This window comes from Schistocerca americana, chromosome 5 (assembly GCF_021461395.2).
Source record: "Schistocerca americana isolate TAMUIC-IGC-003095 chromosome 5, iqSchAmer2.1, whole genome shotgun sequence".
Taxonomy (NCBI): domain Eukaryota; kingdom Metazoa; phylum Arthropoda; class Insecta; order Orthoptera; family Acrididae; genus Schistocerca; species Schistocerca americana.
In genome coordinates, this window is record NC_060123.1 from 369,278,887 (window position 1) to 369,306,163 (window position 27,277).

A 27,277-nucleotide genomic window follows, 5' to 3' on the forward strand; every position below is an offset into this window, starting at 1 on the left:
ACAGATGAAGAATTTTGTGCAGGGTAGACTAACGCGGATTGAAGCATCAAATCAGTCTTCGTACTGAAGATCACAAAAGCTTTAACACTCGTCAACAAGGGTGAAAGAAACTAAAAAAATGAAATTCCTTGTTTTCGTCTTAAATATTACAACAATAAGAATAACGACAAGTTTATTTTTTTCAGTAACTACTTCAGACGTCTCTGAGAATATGAACGACCTAACATTTTATTTTCGTCTATGATCGCAAAACGTTGTGGTCCTTAGTCTACCAGTTTCGGTCAGCGATGAGCGTTTTCAGATCTGTTATAAAACATGTCCTTGTATACTGAAGCCATAGTGGCATCGTCAAAAATACGTACAAAATACGCTGATTAGCCAGAACATTACGACCACCTACCTAACAGCTGGTAAATTCACTTTCGGCACGGATAACACCGGCGACGCATCGTGGCATGGAAGCAATAAGGCCTTCGTAGGTCGCTGAAGGGAATTGGTACCACATCTGCACACACAAGTCACCTTGTTCCCGTTAAATTCGGAGGGGAAGGGCGATGGGCTCTGATGCCACGTTCAATCTTATCCCAGACGTGATCGATCTGGTCCAGATCTGGCGAGTTGGGGACCAGCACATCAATAGGAACTCGCCACTGTGTTTCTCGAACCGCTCCATCACGCTACTGGCCTTGTAAAGTGGCACGTTATCTTGTTGAAACATGCCACTGCCATCGGGAAACACGATCATCATGAAGGGGTATACGTGGTCTGCAACCATTGTATGATACTCCTCGGCCGTCAAAGTGCCTTGCACGAGCTCCTCTAGACCAATGGATGCCCACGTGAATGATTCTCAGAGCATAATGGAGCTGCAGCCAGCTTTTCTCCATCCCACAGAACAGGCGTCAAGGAACTGTTCGCCTGGAAGACGACTGATTCGCGCCCACCTATCGGCTTGATGAAGAAGATATCGGGATTCATCAGACTATGCAACGCTCTGCCACTGCGTCAACGTCCAGTGCCGATGGTCAAGTGCCCATTTCAGTCGTAGTTGCCGATGTCGGAAAGTTAACAGTGGCACATGCATGGGTCGTCGGCTGCAGAGACCCATCGTTAGGAGTGTTCTGTGCGCTGTGCGTTTAGATACACTAGTACTCTGGCCAGCGTTGAAGTCTGATTTGAGTTCCACCGCAGTTCTCCGCCAGTCCTCTTTTACTAGTCTGCGCAGCCTACGACGTCCGACAACTGTAATGAGGGGTGGCTGCTCAACCCTATGACGTCTGGACGAGGTCTCACCCCGTGTTGCTGACACTTACCACAGCACTCCTCGAGCACATGACATGTCGTGCAGTTTCCGAAATGCTAGTGCCGAGCATTCGGGTCATCACAGTCTATGCTCGGTCAAACTCAGATAGATCACACGCCTTTCCTGTTCTACATACGAACAGAACTCTCACCGATACTGCAAGCACCGTGCGTGTGTCTGATTAGCAATTATTCCTCGCCAGGTGACAACGCTGTCGCCTGTACGCGTAATATCGATAGTAGGTCGGTGCTGATAATGTTCTGGGAGATCAGCGTAAGCTAGCATCATCGACATATTTAAAATATGGTGTAAGCTATACTGCAATGCTATCAGAGTCATCCTGCCAAGAGCGTTACTGTTCATAACACTATGGCTTCTTCATATTGGGACGTGTTTTATAACATATTGAAGATCGCCATCACTGACCGAAACAGGTACTCCGAGGACTAAAAGTTTTGTGATTACGGAAATAAAAGAAATTTCTTCTACACTTTCTGGATCACTGTTTCATTCGCGACTATGTCACATCCTGCGAAGTGATATTATTATTAGGTACTTCCACTTACCGCTTTCTTAGATATAAAATAACGAAAATGATGACTCCATTTCCCAGCAGCAGGACGCAAATGATCATCGTCGGCAGGAGTACATCTGCAACAAACAAGTCCGTTTGTGGCACCAGTAAACTAATTCACAAGACAGGATATCTATGGAAGTTACTAAATTTCGTTTTGATAAGACATTCCTCTTGCACTTATTATTCAGTACTTTTTCTCAAATTTCTGGTAACTTGCTCAAGAGATAGAGAGTTCGTGAAATCTGTAATGGCGTAATTTTATACTTTGTTAAAAATGAATTATTCATGAGCAGACAAAGTGTAGTTGTAAGTGGGAAGTAAAATGCTTTTACATCAATGATGTCCCTATCTAATTGTTGCTTCAACCTCTGCAGACTGTTTCTACCTGCTAAAGTTCGGTTCTCGAAACTTTGAACAGTGATGAAACTACTAAGCTACGATTACGTTTGTGCCTGTTCTAGCTTTCTTTCTATATGTAACAAACTTTTCTACTTCTCAAATAGACCCACAGGCTTAAGATCTCCGAGCTGTTACACAGCTTGTAGAAGGTACTCGGAAGAACTCTGCCCTTTAAGAACCGCGGTATACGCGCATCTTGCTCAGTATTATGGAGTTGAAGATTTCATTTGCATTCCATATTTTAGCTGTGTTGTTCTGAAGTTGTTGAGGCCGAACTAAGCAATGCATATCGCAGATTTTTATAAAGTTTTTATTTTTCGTTCTGTAGTACCATAAATTATGTAGAATGGATGAAACATATTATACGAGGCTCTTCGTCACTAGGTCATTCATTGCACTCTGCTCTTACAGTAAGCTTTATACTACGATACTAATAGCGGTTACGACATGAGTGATGCACTTACCTATCATGAGATCAGACTCTTTTGGGACTGAAGACGCTTCCAGTGTACTGTTGTCCTCCGCTGAATTCAGCCTCAATGCCGTCCACGAGTCCGTCGAGTCTGGAACAAAGAAAATCCGATTTTAATCTTGTTTGTAGCTTCCAGTCGTACGATCCGGAAGTATCAGTATGTCCTCTGTTATCACTGTTTCAAGGTCAGTTACACATGGGTGGTAACATCGAAGAACTCGATCGATTGATACTGTGATACACAGCAGTGACCATATGAGAAAATATGCCAATGACTAGTGCAATTTTTAGTGTTTGGTTGAAATGTACGGTAAGTTATCTTAAATTTCTCAGTCACATCTTGTGACAGATGTTTTTACATTTATTTTTATTGCTTCTAATGAGGCTTTGATTAAGGCTGATTTGTTGACTCGAAATACAACGGTGGACAAAAGTATGGAAACACAAACATTACAAATGTGTGGTGCCGGTTCCTTCGGATATTGGCGAAAGAACAACCATCAATATACAGGGTGATTATAATTAAACTTTCAAAACGCTGTAGAAATAACACCACTATTCAGAATGACGACAAATTGCAACGGAATATTATCAGACAAGGGGGAAAAAGTGTGGCAGAAAAAAAAAATAGCGTGAAAATTGATAAGTATGTGTCAGAATACGTAAATGAAAACATCTGCCATGCGCACGACCCTTTGAAGTTGGTATAAACCCGCCGCGAACACGGCTTTTTCTCCTTTCACGCCTGCGACGTTCGCCATTACTGTCTCAATGCAGGATTGCGCTCTGCTTGTAAAGCTGTATTACAACAACGATGACTGCGCACACGTTGCTCTACAGAAATTTGAAAAAAGGGTTTGAAAAAGGCGTTGGTCCGATGACTGCCGTGCGTCTGGAGAAAATGACTCGGAAATTCGAAAAGACGGGTTCTTTTGGTGTGCATCCTGGTAGAGGGGGGAAATGAATTGATTCCACGGCGGTGGAAGCGGTGGCCACAACAATGCAGGAGGAGACGAGTGGTGGTGTGCAAACGTGTAGTGCACGGAGAATTGGCCGAAAATTGGACATACCCCTGAGCACGGTGCGTAAAATCCTACGAAAAATCCTTCTTTGCTATTCATTCAAATTACCCATGTGCACGAGTTGCTCCCTGTTGACCTGCCAGCAAGAGAGGCCTTCGCTTTAGAATTTCTTGCTCGCATGGAAGTGGACAATGATTGGCCGGGGAAGACTTTATGGATAGACGAAGTCCACTTCCATATGACAGGATATGTCAATGCACAGAACTGTGGAAAATCGACACTCAAATCAACCAGTACCACTTCACACTAAAAATGTCACTGTGTGTTGTTGGTTTACGGCATATTTATCATAGGGCCATATTTTTTTCGAAGAGACAGGTGCTTCCGGTCCTGTTACCTGTCCCGTCACTGGTAAGTGCTATAACTGTCTTTTGCACAATCACGTCATGCCAGCTCTCCAACAGCGTGGATGTGTGGGTGGAATCATTTTTATGAAAGATGGCGCAACTCCGCACATCGCAAATCCAGTTAAGCAGCTGCTGACGCGCCATTTCGGAAATGCTAGAATTATCAGTCGCCATTTCCCTACAGCTTGGCCGTCCCGATCACCTGGTCTTAATCCGTGTGACCTCTGGCGGCTGTGGAGCTATCTGAAAAATGTTGTGTTCAGTATTGCAGACTTAGCTGCTATTGGAAGCAAGCATCGCACAACACGTTCTGAATGTGACCCCTGAAACACTTCGATCAGTTGTGGAACATGCTGTTTCTCGATTTCAACTTGTTGCAGGAAGCGGTGAACATGTTTTGCGCCAGTCACACGGAAATTAATAATCCGATTTGATTTTGATTGATGCTTTTTATGCGGTTTTTTGGTCTCAGGACAATTAAAAAACGATGTGAGTTATGCTTTTTATGCGGTTTTTGTCTTCAGACAATTAAAAACCGATTTTTTCCATCCGATGTGAGATGGTCTTGCTGTGGTGGGTGACCTTTCGTAACTACCAGTATCACACCTGTACACCCATGCACACTGAGTAGTACAGGTTGTTTAGTGTCAAACGTATACCTTAGGCATTGTTGTATGATTCATTTGTTATTTGTAGTTGACCAATATTAAATTATGATGCTTAAGCGCCATCTATTGTTACATTTTGTAACTATTTATCTTTCTTCTGCCATACGTTTTTCCCTTTCCCCAATAATATTCCGTTGCAATTTGGCGTCATTCTACAGTGGTTTGAATGTTTAACTTTAATTATAATCACCCTGTATAATTAAGGCGACGCTGACCAGGTGATCACTTTGGGGCGGATTCACACCACACTCGTACTCTTATGGAAATCGGGGAAATGCAGCGAGTAATGATGATAACAGACAAGGAGCACTACTCCCCCTCCCGGATGATGCCCTCTCTCCCTCCATTTATCCCTCCTATCAACTATGATCCTTATCTCTCCCTCCTTCCTTCTGTCTCTTTTTCCCGGGCTCCCTCACCCCCCCCCCCCCCCCCCCCGCTATCCATCCTGTTTTTTCTCCATCTAGCCACTCCTAAACTCCATTCTCTCCTCCCAAGTCCTTTTTCTTTCCCCTCCACTGTCTTCCCCACTCCTTTCTTGCGCCTGCCCTGCTCCCCCCCCCCTTTTCTGTGGTCTGTCCCTCCATCTGCTCCCTCTCTTTTTTTGCTTTACCTCTCCTTCCCCATTCCCCCCTCCCCCCTCATCTGTCCAGGTCCTCCCCCCTCCCCCATACCCATATGCCTTCGTCCTCTATAGTGCAGCGTTTTCCGTGAGTGTTCAGTGCTGTGTGTCCCCTTTTTAAAGCGTTGCGAGTACAAACCTGACTGTCGCCTTGTTTCTTAATTGTGCCTGTCTGTTTCCTAAGTGTTTTTAATCTGTATCACTGATCCCTTTGTTTTTTACATTTTCTTCACAACTTTTTCGTCTTGAACCAGTTTTAAACAGTCACCGTTTTATCACCTCTTTTTATTGTTATATGTGATCATTATGTTTTTTAACTTTATCTGTAGGCTGGAGAGCGGCGTTTCACGCTGCTGCCAGCCCCCTCCCCCCCTTCTGGGGGGGGGGGGATTGAAATACAATAAAGGAAAAAAAGGGGCACTACATCAGTAGTGTGTGGATAATTGAGATTTTGAATCCAACAGGAGGCGTGCTAGAGTAGACTGTGCAGTTTCGATGACTACTGTGTCCGGATGGCCCATTGGTCAGCGCATCTGCCTAGTAAGATCCTAGGAAATCCGGATTCGAATCTTGCTCCGGCATAAATTACCAACTTTCCTTTCTGATTTAATCAGCTGTCACTGTCAGCTACTGTCATTAATTTATTTGTGTCTTGCAAATTACCATGACAGGTATGATTTTGGAAAACCGTGGGCATTCAAAGCAGCTTCCAGTAATGGATACATACAGATCCTATATGGTTTTCAAAGATGTCTTATACCATTCTTCCTGCAGATAGTCGCAACTTCAGTAAGCGATCGCGCACTCTTCTCTCCGAAGTAGACCACAAGGCTGAAAAATATTAAGATATGGTCCCTGTGGTGGCTAAAGGAGATACGACACTTGGCGCTCACAAGACCAGTCCTGTTGACCTCAGATGTTAAGTCCCATAGTGCTCAAAGCCATTTGAACCATTTGAACACAGACAAATGGTTCAAATGGCTCTGAGTACTATGGGACTTAACATCTGAGGTCATCAGTCCCCTAGAACTTAGAACTACTTAAACCTAAGTAACCTAAGAACATCACACACATTCATGCCCGAGGCAGAATTCGAACCTGCGACAGTAGGAGTCACGCGGTTCCGGACTGAGCGCCTAGAACCGCTTGGCCACCACGGCCGGCACACTCTGTAGAGCACATTGGGTTACATCATCGTGTGTGGACGAGCGTTATCGTGTTTGAAAACATCCGCTGGAATAGTGTTCATGAATGCCAGCACAGCAGTTCGAATCACCAGACTTACGTACAAATTTGTAGTCATTATGAGAGTGTACCTGCTGTCATATGAAATGACACCGCATAACATAAGTCCAGGTGTAGGTCCAGTGTGTCTACGTTACAGACAGGTCTGTTAAAGGCCCACACCTGGCCTCCTCCTAACCAACACACGGCCATCAGTGGCACCAAGGCGGAGCCGGCTTTCGTCAGGAAACACAACACGCTTCCACTCTATCTTCAAATGAACTCTCATTAGACAAAAGTGAGGTCGCAAAAGGAGCTGGTTCTTGATCCGTGGAATGCACGCTGCAGAGCGTGTGAGTCGGAGTTGTCCTTGACGTAACCGATTTCTAACATTTAGTTGTGTCACTGCGGTGCCAACTGCTGCTCGAACCGGTGCCGTAGACGCAGTACGCTGCACCACAACCGCACGCCGAACACGACGGCCTTCCTTCTCTTTAGTGCCAACTGGCCATCCGAAGGTCAGTCTTCTTCCGATCGTACCTTTCCGTGTCTACCGCTGTCAGAAATCATGTACGGTGGCAATATCGCGTGAGGAACATCCAGCTTCACATAGCCCTATTAGACGATCTCGATCAAACTCAGTTAGCTGACGATAACTGCGTCTTTGTCGTCTTAAAAGGAATTCTTGACTAACATCAACTGACTAAGTCAAAGGTAACTAACGCTCATGACCGTTACAGCGCGTATTTGTAACAAACCTGATTTGCATCCCCATAGTGACTCTCCTAGCGGCATTCTTATGCTAGTGGAGCGGAATTTGAATGGACGCCATCTTTCAGAAGTAGAAACAGACCTTCCAGCTTTCGTTGATCTCGCACAAGTCCTACGTGGTGTTGGGAAATTTTTGCGTCAGTCTACGTAACCTACAGCGCTCTAAAGTAACCATGGTGTTTTCTGATTCTTACTCTCATCGTACTGATTCTTGGTGGAGAGGAAACTTTGGAAAAGATAGATTTTTTAAACATAAGGTCGCACGAAATAAGGTGTTACATTCTTCAGACACGGCCATCCCATTTCCCTCCGTCACGGAACACGTCTTCTTTTATGGGGTTCAGGAAAGACTATATATCTCCCTACACTACCGAATATTTGGAAGAACTAAAGATATTCTTACTTCCGTGAAGGTCAACATGGTAGATATTGGTTCAAATGGCTCTGAGGACTATGGGACTTAACATCTGAGGTCATCAGCCCCCTAGAACTTAGAACTTCTTAAACCTAACTAACCTTAGGACATCACACACATCCTTTCCCCAGGCAGGATTCGAACCTGCTACCGTAGCGGTCACGCGGTTCCGGACTGAAGTGCCTAGAACCGCTCGGCCACAGCGGCCGGCTGGTAGATATTCTGTAGAAAGATTACCAATATAGGCTTAATGTGAGCAATGCAGTCGTGTGGGACCTCCATAATTCAGCTGGTTAAGCTAAAAGAGAGTGTGAGGTGACTTACTGACGCACTCGGGCAGCGCCGCGGGCTCCCAAGAGCCGGTGCGGGCGTCACAGCGGAGCATCAGGTGGCGGTGGTGCGTGTCGCCGAATACGTGGCCCACGAAGCACAGGTACTGCGCATGCGTCGCGTTGGCCGAGGCGCGGTAGCCGTCAGAGGGCGCCGCCGGAGGATCTCCACAGCCCACCGCTGCAACACCACACCAGCCACATCTCAGCCGTACTCACGCGACCGCCACAGCAGCCACCTGCCGCAGGCCGAACGAAAGCAGCGACTGGTTAATCGTGTCTAAACAGCGACCTTGCTATTCTCAGTATAGACCATCGGATTTGCTTCATAACTGATGTTACTGAAACACGCCTGTGTAGTCTGCCCATGTAAGGGCGGTGGAAGAAATTTCCATGCCCTCCATTTTGGCAACCAATCAGAGATTGGAGCGTATAGTTCCCGATTGTCAGACAATGCGCCAGTTTCTTGTCTCTCCATAGTGTTTCAGATATGAGAGCATCTGATACGGCTGACGATCATGTCATCCACTGGATAAGGATGTTATACCAGACAGATACATAATTTTCAAGAAGAGTAAAATGTTTCTTTTTAATAGAGTTTCTGTGCTCTAGGGATAGCGTCTTTGATTACTACTTCAAAGATCATGACTCCAGTGTTCGGTCCCGTCCAATGCTTAGGTTGTAACAAATAATTTCTACTATGACAGCCGAAGACTAACGCTATAAGAAGTCACCTGGAAACCACCTAGTCAAAGAAGCTGGAGGAGCAGGACATCCTCTTTCCCTTGTGAAAGTGCAACAAAAGGCTGTGAACAGCGACACGAAAGTGCAGAAGAAAGTGGAAGCCACTGTATTACAGACAAGCAGTTTATCCATAGGATACACAGTCTTTAGAAAACACTGACTACTTCCATCGCAAACCCGCTTGTAAATTAGTCCCCCGCTCGGATCCCCGTAGGAGCGATGCGGCTTCTACTTTGGAGAGGATTAACCAAGAACAGGATAGATAAGGCTAACGCTCAAGCACTCCGAGCGTGGAATGCTACAAATCTGTATGCTAGAGGGAAATCGAAAAGATAAGTGACCAGATTAAAATTGAACTTCGCAGGTGTTTGTGAGTGTAATGAAAAATGTCAGAGACATACGAGTTGTGTGAGAAAGTAATGAGACTGATAACACTGCTGAGCGATCTGGCAGCGCTGTGTGTTGTTCCAGCTGTGTAGACCGGTATGTTCATCCCTTCCAGATAGCTCGAGTTTAAGCTCCGTGCACCCACCTCGTGATTTTTGAGAGCGAAATCAGTGAAGCCCTGTCTTTATCGTGTGTTACGAAAATGGAACAGCAAAATTTAGAGCAATGTTTTGTCATCGAGTTTTATATTAGACTTTGGGGACTTCGCGATTATGACCTTTGAAAAGTTGAAACAGACCTATGAGGAATATTCCTTATCAAGAGCACAAGTTTTTCGCTGGCACAAATCATTTTTGGAAGGTTGAGAATACGTTGAAGATGAACCTCGCTCAGAGAGACCGTCAACTTCAAAAACTGAAGAAAATATCGAACATGTGCGTGCTCTTGTGAGATGAGACAATAATGATTTTAGGTAACCAGTTTAAACAGTTTCACCTTACATCGCATTTTGCCCGAAGTTTTGCACATGCGAAAGGTTTGTGCCAAAATGGTGCTGCAAAACCTCACAACTGAGCTGAAAGACAATCGAAGAAACGTGTACGTTGATCTTATTGAGAGAACTACCAATGATTGCGAATGGTTCAGTCGTGTGGTCACAGGTGATGAATCCTGTCTTTTTTTTTTTTTTTTTAGGCGAAGTGAGGGGTGGCACACACACAGACATCTCCTGTGCTCGAATGGGCAAGTCAAAGATAAAACAATGATGATTTGCTTTGTTGACAGTAGAGGTATCATGCATAAGAAATTTCTTCCTCCAGGACAAACTGTCAACCACGTCCTATTCAAATATGTCCTTGAAAGGCTCAGGAAAATGGCGGATAGATCTACATCGGACATTGCAGATAAGTGGATGCTGCAACGTGACATCACCTCACGTCACACGGCTACTTTAATCACGGAATTTTTGAGCTCAAAAGGCATTCCTGTTATTCCACAGCCCCTGTTCACCTGAGTCCTTGTGACTTTCTCCTCTTCTCGAAACTGAAAAAGTCTTAAAAGAATGTCATTTTGGGATTCTGGACAACATTCAAAAGAATGTTGAAGCCTTTCAGCTGTGCTACCAAGACTGGGAATAACGACTCCGCCGTTTATAGGTGCCGAAGGTAACTACTTTGAAGGGTACGATATTGTTGTTTGAAGAAAAAAAAACAGACTTCGGTAGATAAAAAGAAAACAGTCACATTACTTTTCTCACACCCCTCGTATGGTCAAATGGTTTCGGAGGGGGGGGGGGGGTGGGGAGCGGACAGAGGTTCAGGCGTAGGAAACTGCCCCTTAATGCGCAGGATTCAGCAATGATCAGTGGCATGAGGATGTAGAAGGCAATGGAAACCACTGCAATAAAGACACATAACGTATATCCACAGGACATGTGGCCTGTAATTGAAAAAGTGTCATGATGATCTCTCCATCGGCAAAAGATTCCGGACGAGTCCCCTATTCGGATCTCCGGCGGGGCTGCCAAGGCTTAGGTGACTATGAGAAAAAAATTAAATAATCATCGAAAGGATTACGTTCTACGAGTCGGGGTGTGGAATGTCAGATGTTTGAACGTTGTAGGGAAGCTTGGAAATCCAAAAAGGGAGATGCTAAGGCTCAATCTAATATAGTGGGACTCAGTGAAGTGAAGTGGAAAGAAGAAAAGGATTCCTGGTCAGCTGAGTATCAGGTAAAGTAGGACAGAGAGTCAGTTATAGTGAACAGTTCAGCGATAGGGTTGTTCTTATCAGAATTGACAGCAAACCAACACCGACAACGAAGGTTCAGGTATACATGTCGACGTCCTAAGCCGAAGATGAAGAGATAGAGAAAGTATATGAGGATATTGAACGGATAATTCAGTATGTAAATGGAGATGGGAATCTAATAGTCATGGGGGAGTAGAATGCGGTTATAGGGGAAGGAGCAGAAAAAAAGGATAAAGGAGAATATGGGCTTGGTACTTGGTATGAGAGAGGAGAAAGTAATTGAGTTCTGCAATAAATTCAGCTAGTATTAGCTAATACTCTCTTCAAGGTTCACAAGAGGAGGGTGTGTACTTGGAAAAGGCCGGGAGATGCTGGAAGATTTCTGTGAAGAGAAGACCAGAGTGAATGAAAAGACATGTTTGAAGTTCTCTAAGACTACAGATGCTGCGATAAGGAATAGTTCAGTGTGTTTCAGTTGAAGAGAAGAGGACATCTCTAAAAAGGGTAATCACCGAAGTTGGAAGGAAAATCATAGGTACAAAAAAGATAACTGCAAAGAAATCGTGGGTAACAGAAATACTTCAGTTGATGGCTGAAAGAAGGAAGCACAAAAATGTTCAAAGAAATTTGGAATATAGAAATGCAAGTCACTTAGGAATGAAATAAATCAGAAGTGCAGGGAAGCTAAGACGAAATGGCTGCATGAAAAATGTGAAGAAATCGAAAAAAGAAAGGATTGTCGGGGAGACTAACTCAACATATAGAAAAGTCAAAACAAACTTCGGTGAAATTAGAAGCAACGCTGGTGACATTAAGAGCGCAATGGGAATTCGACTGTCAAGTGAAGAGCAAGTAGCAGGTAGGCGCAAAGAGCACACTGAAGGCCTGTACGAGGAGGAAGTCTTGTCTGATGACGTGACAGAAAAAGAAATGGGAGTCGGTATAAAAGAGATAGGGGACACACTATTCGAATTAGAATTTAAAAGAGCTTTGGAAGACTTAAGGACAAATAAGGCAGAAGGTATGGATAACATTCCATCAGAATTTCTAAACTCATTGGGGGAAGTGGCAACAAAACGGGTACTCACGTTGGTGTATATAACGTAAGAATCTGGCGATATACCATCTGACTTTCGGAAAAACATCATGCACACAGTTCCAAAGGTTAAAAGAGCAGACAAGTGCGAGAACTATCGCACAATCAGCTGAACAGTTCATGCATACAAGTTGCTGACGTGACTAATATACAGAAGAATGGAAAAGAAAACTGAAGATGTGTTAGATGACGATCAGTTTGGCTTTTGGGAAAGTAAAGGCACCAAAGAGACAGTTCTGTCATTGCGGTTGATAGTGGAAACAAGACTAAAGAAAAATCAAGACACGTTCATTGGATCTGTCGACCTGGAAAAAGCGTTCCACAATATAATACGGTGCAAGATGATCGAAATTCTCAGAAAAATAATGAAAGACGGGTATTTTACAATATGTACAACAACCAAGAGGGAACGACAAGAGTTCAACACCAAGAACGAAGAGCTACGTTTAAAAAGGGTGTATACAGGGATGTAGTATTTCGCCCCTGCTCTTCAATGTATACATTGAAGAACCAATGACGGAAATAGAAGAGAGATTTAAGAATGGAATTAGAATTCAAGGTAAAAGGGATATCATGACAAGATTCGCTGATGACATTGCTATACTCAGCGAAAATGAAAAAGAATTACAGGATCTGCTGGATGGAATGTATAATCTAATGAGTACAGAATATGGGCTGAGAGTAAATGGTAAAAAGACTACAGCAATGAGAAATAGCAGAAATGAGAACAGCGAGAAACGTAACATCAGTATTGATGGTCACGAAGCAGATGAAGTTAAGGAATTCTGCTATCTAGGCTGCAAAATAATCCGTGACGGACGGAGGAGGGAAGACATAAGAAGCAAATTAACACTGGCGAAAAGGACATTCCTGGCCTAAAAAATCTACTAATATCAAACATAAGCCTTAATTTGAGGAAGAAATTTCTGAGAATGTACATTTGGAGCACAGCATTGTACGGCGGTGAAACATGGACTGTGGGGAAAGCGGAAGAGAAATCAGTGGAAGCATTTGAGATATGGTGCTACAGAAGAATACTGAAAATTAGGTGTACTGACACGAAATGCAACTTGGATGTTCTTCGTGCAATCGCCGAGGAAAGGGATGTATGGATAACATTGACAAAAAGAAGGGACGGGATGGTAGGACTTCGGTTAAGACATTGTGACGTGGTTGGTACTGGAGAGAAATTTTGAGAGGGAATAAATAAATAAATAAATAAAAAAGCAGTACCAATGGATGGTATAACAAATATTGGCGTCGACATAAGCCGAAAGATGAACTACTATGAGCAAAGCGAGGACCAAGTAATTCTTCTGAGGCTTCGAACTAAGCCTATACTAACCACCATTGTAGAGGTTTACGTGCCTATATCACAAGCTAATGAAGATATACAAGTACAGCTGAAGACCGATAGAACCCAGTTGTTCAGGGATATGTTTTGCCTCTGAATTATAAGTTAACTGTGGTGATCGAGAGTGAGCTGTGGATTGACGTACGACGTATGGAAAGTTTGGAAAAGGATACACTGCTGTGTTACCCTATACTGAATATCCTACAATATTTAAATTTAAAGGATATGAAATGTAAAAATTTTAAAAAATCTTATCAAATATAGCATTTGGATAAACTACTCTCAAATGACGTCCAAGCAGTATCACCACCGTAAAATACTGAACTCAACTACGGTATATAAAATATACTGCTAAATTCACTGTCTGGAAGCTACTGTAGGTCCATTCCCTACTGCTTTAAAAAAGTCGGTAACCTTCTTTTGGCCTGCTATTTCATCAGTTTGATTATTATTATTATTATTATTATTATTATTCTACGTTATTCCCCTTTAGCAGAGCATGTGAACTTGAGCCAATCACAGCTCTACTGCCTTTTCTTCTTTTCTTTTCTTTTCTTTTCTTCCCAGAACCTCTTTATTGTGTATTTTCGTCCTTTCATCTGTCCATTGTTTCTCTGTTGTGTCTTTCGTTGAGACTTATTCAAGTTTCTAGTTTTTGATTTTACTTCTGAACGGATTTCTGTTCTCAATTTCTTCCGCTGGAATTTTCAATTGCTGCAAGTCTTCTAGTGATTCTTTTATCCAATTGGTCTTTAATTTGCTTGCATTAACGATTCATGTATTTTATTTTATGCTTATTGTTGTATGTTCATAAGGTGTAACAAATGAATATGGCTTGTTGTAGTTTGTCTCCCCATCCACGTAATTACTTTGTTAATATAACTAAATATTTCACCTGCACTGGGAGCATCTTCTCTGCTTTTAATCTTCTTCTTCGTCTTCCTCATTTTCGACCGCCTTACCACTCTCATTTCGTACTACATCAATAAAGTCTTTGCCATGTATAATCTCTGAAGTCGATTCAACGGCTGCCAGCGATTCAAGGCTTCAAGAACAATATTGCAATGTAGAACTTCGCGTCCGAGCCACCTGAGCCATTTCATTCTTTATGGAACAATGCAACCCTTGCTTCTGCAGTCCTTTGTACTAACCATAATGATGTTTTGCCATTCCAGCCCTACTGAATACGCAACAGTCTACAGATTTACAGGTTTTAAGATCATTTTCATTTCCTCATCTGAAAACACTATTGAAGTGAGCAGTTCACGATGTTACTGAGCCTAAAAATAGTGCTCTGATCGAACGGCTGAATTACCGGTGTCGTGTATTCAGGCGAAACTCCGACTGCAATATATTAGCAGGTGTATGAACTAGACAGTGATCGAGAATTAGCAGAGCTTCTTCTCTCAGTTTAAGTACTCGTAGGAGTTTTCTCACTAACGGAACAAGCTGTTCTTGAAACCGCTTTATGAATATATCGCATGTCATCCAAACAGTCTTTCAATGAATGTAAATTAACGGCAATGATAACATGTTCAAATGTTTAAAACATCTAAGCTTTTACTTTTGCCTTTAAAAAGAGTTTTCAGCTTACGTTCAGCAGATTTATTTGTTGCAAAGAGGAGAGTAATTCTGACTTTTCTCATTTTGAAAGTCGAGGTATTTTTTAACTATTTTACTTCGAGAGTTCTGGCTGGAAGTAATCGATAATAAAGCGACACATACTCACAATTATACACTTGACGATTATTTAAATTTTCACCATTACTTAGAGTAGAATTTTAGAAAATTGTGAAGCGGTTTCAGCAACTGAAGACCTTGTTTCGTCTTCAGTGCTCGTTTGGCTAATTCCATCGCGACATTTCCATCTTGAATACCATCCATTGGAAGCCGTAAATTATTCTTTGTCATTTAAAACAAACTGAAATTTGGCTGCTTGAACTTTAATAACTGACGTGGGAAATGGCATACCTTCACTTGGCTTTACTAAAAAACATCTATAAAACATTCGTCAAGTTCACTGTTTTTTACTAGTTTTGTCCACTTTCTGTCCATTCCTTCATCACTTTCAACTGTGCTTATAAAACTTCCATCCTCTTCTTTCACCCAGCCCCTGAAAGTTCCTTCAGGTATACCATAGTCACGTGCTAAACTTGCATGGTTTATTACTAATAGAAAATCGTTTTCGTTTCTACGGCAACGTAACATGCTGAGAGAAATCTGAACTCGTAAAGGATATTGCCTGATGCTCATTGTGGCTGTGCTCATTTGTAGTATTTGCAAGAATTTTTACGTATCCAACTTGTTGCCTGTGTCACAGTGTTAATCGTGACGCGCGTATTCAGGTTTCTGTCCAGTGACATACTGATATAATGGTAATAAGACAAAAGCAAGGTTGAGTTTAGTTATTCTTATCTCTATCGGTTATTACTTTGATAGCTTGAGGGTTGTTGAGGTAAATGATGCTACAGAAGCGCTACTTGTAAACAAATTAGATTTTTACACAGTGTTGTATCCAAATTCGTAGTGTATCGGGCCGCGGTATACAGGGATTTTATTATGTTGATTAAATACGTGAAAGGGATGAAAATTTAGTACTCGTAGGAGATTGGAAGGCTGTGAAAATGGAGAGAATGGAAGATGGGGTTTCTGGGGAATTTGACTGGAGGAAAGGAATGACAGAAGAGAGAGGTTGCAGTGGTTGTAGCGAATGCCTTATCCAAAATCATAAGAGTATAAGATACTCGTATACTTGAACCAGTACACATTGGGAGATGTTAACAGAACCATATTATGGTTAGACAAGTTCTACTAATGAAATCCCAGACTGCGAAGCATACGTAGATGCTGATATAGAGAAAGACCGTAACTTTGTAGTGATCAAAAGCAGGCAGATTCAAGAAGATAAATAAAAAGGAATATATGACGGAATATTGAAAATTCAAGACAGAATATGGCGAAGTGGAGATCCTCTGAGGTAGTGACCTATGTCTTAAGTAAAGGTGTCGATCAGTACAAAAGGAGTGGAATATAGCAAAGAAGAAAATAAATAGGACAGAGTAGGTATAAAATGGAGGCAAGGAAGCCATGAATGATTCATGAAATACTCAAGCTTGTGACTGACTTAAGGATATACAAGAATCTTACGAATTAAGTATCAAAACAGCAGTATAAGTCAGTTAGGAATAAAAGTACCCGGAGGTTAAAACGAGATAAATCAGAATCGTTTAGAGAAAGTGTACAGATATTGAGAAAGATATGAATATATCAGCATGGCACATAGGAGGAATAATAATAATTTGAAAGAAATAAAACGTAGAGGTGTAGATGGAAAAGCTCTCTATTAAGTGCAGAAGGAAGGGTAAGAAGTGGGAGGAGTACTAGCAGGCCTGTCGCTCAAGACATTGCTTCTGAGTGTAGGTAATGCTTATTACACAACCAGGGTTGGTAGACAGTGGGTCCAGTTCAACCTGGGCACGACCATGCACATAACACACGACACCCAGAAATGTTGCCACTTTGCACGTGCAGTATTAGTGACTCGTCGCTATCATACCGCCTATACAACGCCTTGTAATGTGTTATAACGCTCCATAAAAGTCTGACTGCCAGTGCTTCATTTGTCTCAGAGTAATTACTAACACCCAGTAAAATAGCCCAGAGGTGGTTTTTACAAGGGGATTTTTTTTCTGAAAGCAGCGTGATTTTATTCGGAATTCCAATAAACGTTATTATTTCTCACAATTTTGGTTATAAAACCCTATTTTTCGTGCAACAGCCTTACGCCAACTCGCTGGGTCGACCAGTGTGCCCGCCTGGCCTCACTCTACTGGCCGACGTCGGAGGTAACGTCTTGCAGCATCATCAACGTCCCCGTCATCCACGTTTTGCTTCTTGCGCAGAGCGTCCTTCATTGGGCGAAACAAACTGAAACAGGAAGGTGTGAGATCGGTGTTTTAGGACAGATGAGGAACAACAATCCAATGCAGTTTTTTGGGCTCCTCTCGGGAGTATAGACTTACGCGAGGCCTTCCGTTGTCACGGAGAAGGAGAAGTTCGTTTGCATTGTTTTGCAACGAACAAGCAGAAGTCGTTTCTTCAGTTTCCTAAGGATAGCACTATACACGTCCGAGCTGATCTTTGCACCATGAGGAAGGACATCAAACAGAATAACTGCTTCATCACCGTCGGCATGATTTTACCAGCTTTGGACGGCTTTGAACTTTTTCTTCGGACGACGCGGTGCGACGTCAGAGCATGGATTGCCGTTCTGTATCCGGTCCGAAGTGATGAAACCATTTTCCATCATCTGTGACAGTATTCAGCAAAAAATTTTCACTACGAGCCTCGCATCGTGCAAGCAATTCCGCACAGATCGTCCTTCGTTGTTCCTTATGGTCGTCTGTTAGGTGTCGGAGGATCCAATAGGTCCACATCTTTAAGTATCCCAACTGGTGGACGAGTGTGTCAGCACTACCAACAGAGAAGTTCAGATGCGCGCGAAGTGTTTCATTGTGATTCGCCGGTCACCACGAATGAGAGTGTCCGCACGTCCCAACATTGCAGGATTCACAGTTGTGTGCGGTTGGCCGGCACTTGGGAAATCGGACAGATTTGAGTGTCCTATATACGCTGAAGGCAGACTACTCGCCCACCGACTCACCGTGCTTTTGTTGACTGCGAGGTTTTCGTAGACATTGTGCAAGTGGCTATGAATTTCTGCAGTGGTCTGATTTTCCGCGAAAAGAAACTGTGACAGCTCTCTGCTCGGAACGCACCTCCGTTGCGGACGCCATTTTGAAGGCTACGTATAGCGCCGCGGCCTGTGGGACCTTCATAAAACTATATGGGCTGAAGTGTGAATATTCCACGATGTTCCACAACAAATCCCACATTTTTTCAGCCGATACTGGCCGAGAAAAAGGAGAGTGTTGCATTACTTATTGAACATTCCTCGTAATACAACGATTGTTTTACTCTTACTCTTAATGTGAGGTGTAATGCAGTTGTTTTCAAAGCGTAATAATTCCACCACCACGTAAAATTAGCTTCCCAGACCGCGGCTGACTTTATAAATACTTTCTCAACTTGCAGCAAGTAACAAGATAAAACAACATAATAGTGTTATTTTTCTGATATGAGGGCGAATGGGTGTCTCACCGGCGTAGTACATGAGGACGCCCCTGCGGACGAAGAGCGTCTTGGAGGTGGTGAGGACGGAGACGGCCAGCTGGCTGCCCGCGGAGCTGAGCCTGACGAGGCGCGGCAGCTCGCCGCACTCCTCAAGCAGCGGCCGCTCGCCCTCTCCCTCAGACACGCGCAGCACGTCCCGGCACTCGGAGTCACTCTTCGACCGGTCTGAGGACACACAAATCGAAAAGATTTACGTAGAACTCTTTGTAAGGTTCGCACACAAGTCAGCTGTACAAGGTGTCAGTCCCGGGGTACAGGGAATAATTTAGTAGCAACTAGCCGAAATTGGCCACACTTTGGTGTGGCTCAGTCAGCTTAAAATGGAAAAGAAAGAAAAGAGAAAGCAGGCGTTTCTAATAAGTATTGAAATTGGATATACGCCCTGATCTCCTTCTGTCCTCTGTCTCTGTCCATCTCTCCCTCCACCTTTCTTTGTCCATCCACTCCTCGTTCCCCATGCCTCTGTTCATCCCCCCTCCCTTTCTCTTTACTCCTCCTCCCCTCTCTTTCCACCTCTTCCTGCTCCCCACTACCTCTCCAACTCCTCTTCTTTTTGTGTGTCTATTTCCTCCCATCCTTCTGTCCACTTCCTCTTCCCCACTCTCTCTGACGTTGACTGTTATTCCAAATTCAGATTCTGTAGTAGGATTTTAATCATGAACCAGTGTGCCATAAATACTAATTTCATGTTTGCTAGCAGCATATATATATATGTTTATTACAGTAACATGTAAAGATATGAAGTAAATCGGAAAGGTACATTTTGAAATTTTTGGTAATGATGTTTTGCATTATATACGCGCCGATATGAAACTCGCAAAATTGCGAAAGAAAAACTACACTGGTTAGCCACAAAGTCCCGTTCGTCTTCCCCCCCCCCCCCCCCCAATTAGTAAGCAACATAAACACCTAAAATGAAGTAAATAACACAAACAACAGTTCTCTAGATGAGTTTAGATATGAACCATGTAGAGCTGCTTATGAGACACAATGCACCGTTACAACTGAAGATGTATGAGACAAGTCCCTCCAAATCACAGCTAAGATTAACTTTGCTGATTTCAAGTCTTCTCCGACCTGTTTCAACAGATTCAAAAAATCAAACAGTGTAAACAGTATAGAAAGTCGCAAAACAACGAAGTTAGTGGAAGTAAAGGTGTAGAGGGGATGCCATTAATTCGTAACTGACGTGAAAACGAAGCTTCCTGTTATCCCCACATCTGCTGCGTCTAACACCGATCAGTCAGGTTTCCTGAAAGAACTGCGAGCAAACAGCCCTTTATCATTTCGAGGCGAAAAAAGACAGAGTCTGTTGTGCAATCGATTAATGCTATGACTCATTCAGATACAACAGTGACAGTGATAAGTATGAGCAGATTACTGCTTCCGCACCTTTGTATCTGTCTTCCTGGACCTCAAGGCATGTTAGGACAAAAAAAAAAAAGAATGACTTTTTAGTGGCAAAAATCTTGCAATTGACCAATGAAAATCTGTAAAAACAGGAAAAAAATATTTTTAACATTTCATTGGAAACGGTTTCTAGCCAATAAAAGAATTTAATTCATTACTTTTGTTGTACTCTTGGCCTGGACATGACGATACCTCTGTCTTTCAGAAGGACGACAAAAAGTCTGTAGATGTGATACAGATTCCACCGAGAACACTCAGTGTGACTCTCGGTAAAGAATTTTTTCGACTGTCGAAAATGTTTTTAAGGAAACTGCTGAAAAATGCAACTTAGGATAGCTGCTTGCCTTTTGAGGTTTTTCAGGAGAACAGTATTCTTAATCTGCAGTAATTAGTCCATTATCAGTTTGCATTGGCACATTTTACAAGTTGCTTTATGTAAGCCCGGTACACAGCACAGTAAGCAGAGCAACTGCCAGGACCATTTCTTACTTTACCGTAATTCTGTCTTATTAAGACTAGTAATTACCGTGACGTGCCTGAAATCATATTTTTTCTGTTGTCGGATGTGTCTGGTGTAAGGAATATGCTTGCGTCATTCAAATGACACCGAGCTTTGTTGTGACGCCTGTGGGGAATAAACAAGAAACTGTTTCATTGTTATTAAAATACAAAAACTCCGACCGAACAAGCCTCGGAAGGCCCAACGGTGCTGACCGACCGCCGTGCTATCCTCAGCTGATAGGCGTCACTGGATGCGGATACGGAGGGACATGTGGTCATCACACCGCTCTCCCGGCCGTTAACAATTTTCGTGACCGGAGCCTTTACTTCTCAGTCAAGTAGCTCATCAATTGGCCTCACAAGGGTTGAGTGCACCCCGCTTGCCATCGGCGCTCGGTAGACCCATATAGTCATCCATCCAAATGCTGTCCAATCCCGACAGCACTTAACTCCGGTGATCTGACAGGAACCTGATGGCGTTATTAAAACGTATCTTATTCAGAAATTATCACAAGAACTGTGCTGAGGGAACTGTTATAAAATGATATGTGTGTAAGAAATATTTCATTTCAATACATTAAAGTCACGATTGAGTGAAGTTGTCAGTAATGTGACATCAATCACTACCTTGATTATTTTCCTCTTCTAGTCACCTTTGTAAGAATTACATATACAAATGTTTAGTTGTCGATATGATCTGTCTCTTATTCAAAACATTAATGATACGTGGCACTTTTCGTACGGTTTAGGTGTTTCTAATTCGCGACTGTCACTCCAGATATTTGCTCTAAACAGCGCTACGCTCTCTTGTGAAGGCCTTCCGCGAGCTAGGCGGGACAAACCGCTGTCATAAGCTGTTCTTCGTGCGACAAAACGATTAACTTCTACAATTTAAAAAAATACTTGCATTGCATCTGAGCAGCTAAAATTTTGGCAGTGCGTATCATCCATTGTATTCTTCCTGAATATAAAATCACAGGGTGGGCTTGGACCATTCCCTTAGTAAAAAAGCAACAAATTTAAACTTCATGCTTGATGCTGAACTTATACTGCATGAACAGAGACAATGTAGTAAGTGACAAATATTCCCTTACATTACTTTTTCAGTGGTGTCAGCGAAGTTAAGTATCGAAATTGATTTTAATTATGTGTGAAATTTACTAGATGTCACTAAGTTCTCTCATTCTCAAAGAGTGGACGAATATAATCGGAGTAATTTACGCCCTGTGAGTTATGCAGCCTCACAGTTTTACTTGACATAATGTGTTAAACATTTAAAAGAAGATTACGTCTCTTAATGAGTGGATTATGACAAAACTTTAAATTTTTAAATTCGGTACATAATTACAGTACGTGAAATCAAATTTGTGTTGTTCCTGGAAGAGATTGTACAGGCAACTTGAACCGCGTGGCTGTTTTCGTCGTTCAGGTTTGTTACATTCACTTCTCATTTTTATGCTGCGTGCACCCGATCAACATCTAATCGATTGTTTCAGATGGAAATGAAGTCCCCTGCTTCTTGGCAGAGCTTAGGGGAACGATGCGGGAGAGCCGCACCGCCGCACTGGGCAAGGACCTCACGGCGGTGGTTTGCCGTTGCCTTCCTCAGACCGTAATGGGGATGAATGATGATGACGAAGACGACACAACAGCACCCACTCATCTCGGGGCAGGTGAAAAATCCCTGAGGCGGCCGGGAATCGAGCCCCGGACTTCGTGTTCGGGAAGAGAGAATGCTATCGCGAGACCACGAGCTGCGGACTGTTTCAGATGATGAAGTGGTAATCTTGGTAGGTTTCCCACCGTTTGAGTATGGGGAAGGAGGATCCATTGTGTGCCTTGTTCGCGGTGGGAATTTAATTTCGTCCTGAGTCTTGATCGGCAAAGGTCATTGAATCTGCCACTATTTGGAAGGGGATTCCAGTTTGGTTAGTTAGGAAGCTGAAGTCATGAACAGGGGCCACAACACAAAACAAAAGAGGTTATAATTTAAATGTTCATTTATTGAAACAGGATTGTACACATTGCAGAGAACAGCCCTTTGATACCAGAGCTTTATTTAGGATCTGTAGACCCCCACACACTATCTCTAGTGCATATCCTACAAGAGCAAAAATTGTTATAACTAATAGCCAACATAGCAGTATAGAGCAAAGGGAAAATCCGTAGAGAAGCGTTTAAAACGTATTATTTAATTCTGTAAAATTTTTCTATACAATTCATGATTAAACGAATCGATGCTATTAAAAAAAGTGAAATTTGTGTTCATTAACGTATAAAACAAGAATTATTAAACTTCCTGGCAGATTAAAACTGTGTGCCTGACCGAGAATAGAGCCTTGGACCTTTGCCTTTCCCGAGCAAGGCCTCTATCGAGTGAGGCATCCAAACATGACTCACTCACTCACCCCCCCCCCCCCTTCCCGCATAGCTTTACTTCCGTCAGTAGATTTCCCACCATCCAAACTTCGGCGCAGGTGCACATTCCACTCCAAAGTGAAAATTAAGAAACAATCCCCCGGGCTTTGGCTCAGCCACGCCTCTGCAGTATCACTTCCTCCAGGAGTGTGTGCCGTGTTCGGCATTACGACCTAGATTGACAACAACCGAATTGTTATTCTAGGTTGGAGAAGGATTTATCTGTGCGAGTGCATAACGAAAAGGCTCGTGCCAGAAATGGCAAATTGGGATCAGTACTGTGAGCAAGGAGTAAGTTGTCGCTGACAGTGAAGGAATGCCCGACACAGAGAGACTATATGTTTACTTCTTTTTGCCTAAGCGGAAAGGACCTTGGTCTGTTGAGCGGAGGACTGCCAAGTATACTGGGTGTGAACGCACTATGCACTAATCGAATGTGAAGAAGACGGACGCACATAAATTGTGTGTCGTCACTGTGCCAAACATTCAGTTCCTTCTGTACTGCGTACTGATGACCGTGTCGCTATTTAATGATTTTTCCATGCTTATGGTGCACTATTATTTGCTCACGAAACTGTTCGTATATCTTTCATGTGCAACTTGAGATATAGAGACTGAGCACTTTAGTGTACACACTTTATTACAGAGACATTTGCCTGATTTAAATTGTTTACTAGTATCCGTCTTCTGTGTGTGGTATATAGAAAATGGTTCAAATGGCTCTGAGCACTATGGGACTTAACATCTGAGGTCATCAGTCCCCTAGAACTCAGAACTACTTAAACCTAAATAAGCTAAGGACATCACACACATCCATGCCTGAGGCAGGATTCGAACCAGAGACCGTAGCGGTCGCGCAGCTCCAGACTGAAGCGCCTAGAACCGCTCGGCCACACCGGCTGGCTGTGGTATATAGATATTTCGTTAAAACGTATACCTTGTATTTTACTATGGTTTGAAGCTGTTCTTTTCGTTCTTCCATGTTTGCAATTTAAAAACTGGGTGGTGTTGGACATCAGCCTTATGAAAATACAATTATTTTTTTTTTTATATTTCCCCGGACATGTTTCGACACCTATGTGGCCGGCTGTTGTGGCCGAGCGGTTCTAGGCGCTTCAGTCTAGAACCGCGTGACCGCTACGGTCGCAGGTTCGAATCCTGTCTCGGGCATGGATGTGTGTGATGTCCTTATGTTAGTTAGGTTAAAGTAGTTCTAAGTTCTATGGGACTGATGACTTCCGAAGTTAAGTCCCATAGTGCTCAGAGCCATTTGAACCATTTCTCTCTCTCTCTCTCTCTCTCTCTCTCTCTCTCTCTCTCTCTCTCTCTCTCTCACACACACACACACACACACACACACGCAAAAATTCAAAACCAGCACCATAACACAAGACCAACGATGGACAAGTGAGCAATGACAATAACATGACACATCTCACTGAGTCTATTGTCAGAAGTGCCTGCTCTGATCACATTTCGCCACCTTTTGTGTAAGTACATGTGAAGTAAAGTAGTGAGCGGAAATTTATGAAGAATTGAGTGAAAGCAATGCACTAAATAGTAGCTGATTGAGACACCAACCAGGGACACGAAACAGGACCGAAAATGTAAGTACAGAAACGTACATAACTTCTAACCTCGAAATAGTTCTCCACAAATACGCAATAATTTTCTTCGTGGCTAGTTTTCACATAGTAAGCGCAAACCCAGGTAAATAACTTGTATGTCCATTACAGTAATTTAAGTAAATTTTAATGTCTGTAGATCTGTTAGCTTCTAGAGTAAGGAATTGTCAGGTTTGGTGATTTGTGCAATAGTACAAGTTTTCTTACTTCTGGTTTCCTGTACTGAATAATTATTATGGTTCAGTTTTTTTAACTTGCTAATCGTTTGGTTTGAGTGTGAATCTTAGGAGAGGTACTTGTACAGAGCACAGGTTGTAAACTTGTTAAAACTGTGAGAATATTAACATATGTGCGATCTGCTAATGTAACTGTTATTCAGTCAGTCTTTTCCATCTTTTCTTGTCCTATAGCCCCAGTCAATGTTACACAAACTAGTCCTGCACGTTAGGCAGAAAAACTTCTGTAACGTTTGGAAGGTGAGGGATGAGGTACTGGTGGAAGTAAAGCTGTGACGATGATTCATGAGACGTGTTTGGATAATTCAATCGATAAAAGCATTTGGCCGAGAAAGGCGAGGGTCCCAGGTTGGAGCCCTGCTGCGCCACAAGGGAAGTAACATATCACCACACACTCTGTTGCAGAGCATTTTGTAAGATTTATGAACATCAGTATAACATCGAAGTTTTTCGTAGCTGCTTCCTTGTATAAAATCTCCTAGGTGTTCCAGACCACGTCAAATCGGAACTAAAACTCGAGCTTTCGAAAATTCGCACCATCTACTTTCTCAGGAGATGAGTTTCTTTCAGGAGCCAAGATTGTTTCCTTCATAGCGGCGTTCTGGCATGTCACTGGTTGGACTACGTCGCTTGGAATTCTAGCTTCTGTTTCCGATAGCGTCACCTTGAGGTCAATATTCGCTTGCGCAGAAGCAGGAAACACGAAATGCGGCAGAATGCGCTCATTTACGTAAAAATTTGCGTGAGTCGGCTTTTTGTTGAAAGCCCTTGGTCTCGTGGTTGCTGTGAACTTATACCAGCCCAAGCCCAACTTATACTTCTAGGAGAAGTGGACTCAGTTCTCCCCAGTTAATAAAACCAAATCTTAGTAATACATGAAGTTAAGTCCCATAGTGCTCAGAGCCATTTGAACCATTTTTATTTGTTGCTGAACTCATGAAAATGCTGGGGAAAGCTCACGTAACTTCCTTCCTTTTGCGTTCAAGACGCACATTTTTAAACACAAAATTGGTACTGGGCAGAAGCAGTGCCTTCATGAATGGTCAGCTTTATGCGCGAAGAGCACTATCTGGAGCCAAGAAATTCTGTTGGCCGAACCAAATTTTTAAAGAAAAAGCTATGGTCGGATGGTGCCTCCGGGTCTTGCTCTTTCGTGTTCGTGCAGAAAAGCAAAAACGTTGCGCTCAGTTATTATTTGGGGACTGTGGGATGGCTGCAGCGTGTACTGACCACAGGGAAAGGGCGCCAGCCCGGGTTCCAAGAGCTGCATAGCGAGTCTTTACCCGACTTCTGCGAATACTGCCTGTATCCCCAAATGCGGCACTCTTCCACATTGAGATTCGCAGACTGCCTTCCACAAACAAAAGTGGCCATAGAGGCGTTCCCGATAACACACACCTCATCCCACCTCATCGTGGAGGACGCAAGGCTATCTTTCCAAGTACAGTGTTCTCACCAAAAAAATCACGAACTAGTGGCATAAGATGAATTAACATCGCATAGTGCGCATAGCAACATGTGACAGTAACGTCACACTGTACACTGAATGATCCAGTCGCCAATCAAATCAATCTGATAAGGAAGAGTTTCTCCATAATTTTGCTGAAAATGGATAATACTGATAGAGGTTATAATTAGAAATTTCTTTTTTGACTCCCTTCTTGTGAAGTGTGGGTTTCCTTCTCAGTTTTCAAAACATTTTGAAACGCATTTTTCTCAAATGATGAATTTACAGCGTCTACTAGTTGTTCAACTATAAATGTTGCACTTGACTTGATACATCTTGTAGTTCAGTACCTGCTGAATACTTATTTGGTAAAACCTTTATAATATTAAATAGTTCAGCTATCGCTGAATGCATAAAGAACGTCTTTACATCAAAGATGTTACTGGCAAGCCTGCAAATATTTTTGTAGGTGGTATCTTAATATCTACACACATCAGTGTGTTTGCTGTTTCTTCTCTGCGTCTAACACTTTTTCCACAAACAATTCACATAATTTACTACCTGATGTTTGCTGCACGGTCATAATTCCACTATTAAGTGGACTACATCTGTCAGTATAGGCTCAGTGTTTCGCTTATACAAGTCCACACAATATCTAACCTGCTACCCAGGGGGAAAATAAGCATGCTCTTGCCATATGTACTTGGAGCTATAACCAACCTAAAAACATACTACTCTGCGAATGAGGTAAATACTGATGTAATGTTGTCAGTACACTGTCCCCAATTATCAATACAAATACCCACTTATACCCATTACGCCCTGTACATTGGAGTCAGTGAAATGAAACGGAAAGAAGATTAAGATTTCTGGTCGAATATAGGGTAATATCAACAGCAGAAGAAAACG

General features: G+C 42.8%; 1 protein-coding gene across 2 annotated transcripts in view; it reads right to left on the bottom strand.

Moving 5' to 3' along the window:
- The window catches only part of LOC124615849, a 446,573-nt gene that overhangs the window by 18,063 nt on the left and 401,233 nt on the right, over positions 1–27,277 (bottom strand). Inside the window, exons 5-8 of one of the 2 annotated variants that reach the window (XM_047144003.1) lie at positions 18,699–18,896; positions 8,205–8,390; positions 2,744–2,842; positions 1,870–1,954 (exon numbers count right to left, since the gene is read on the bottom strand). In XM_047144003.1, the coding sequence (XP_046999959.1) occupies positions 1,870–1,954; positions 2,744–2,842; positions 8,205–8,390; positions 18,699–18,896 (568 nt within the window). The remainder of the gene's footprint in view (positions 1–1,869; positions 1,955–2,743; positions 2,843–8,204; positions 8,391–18,698; positions 18,897–27,277) is intronic. The other variant, XM_047144004.1, reaches the window with a different exon arrangement.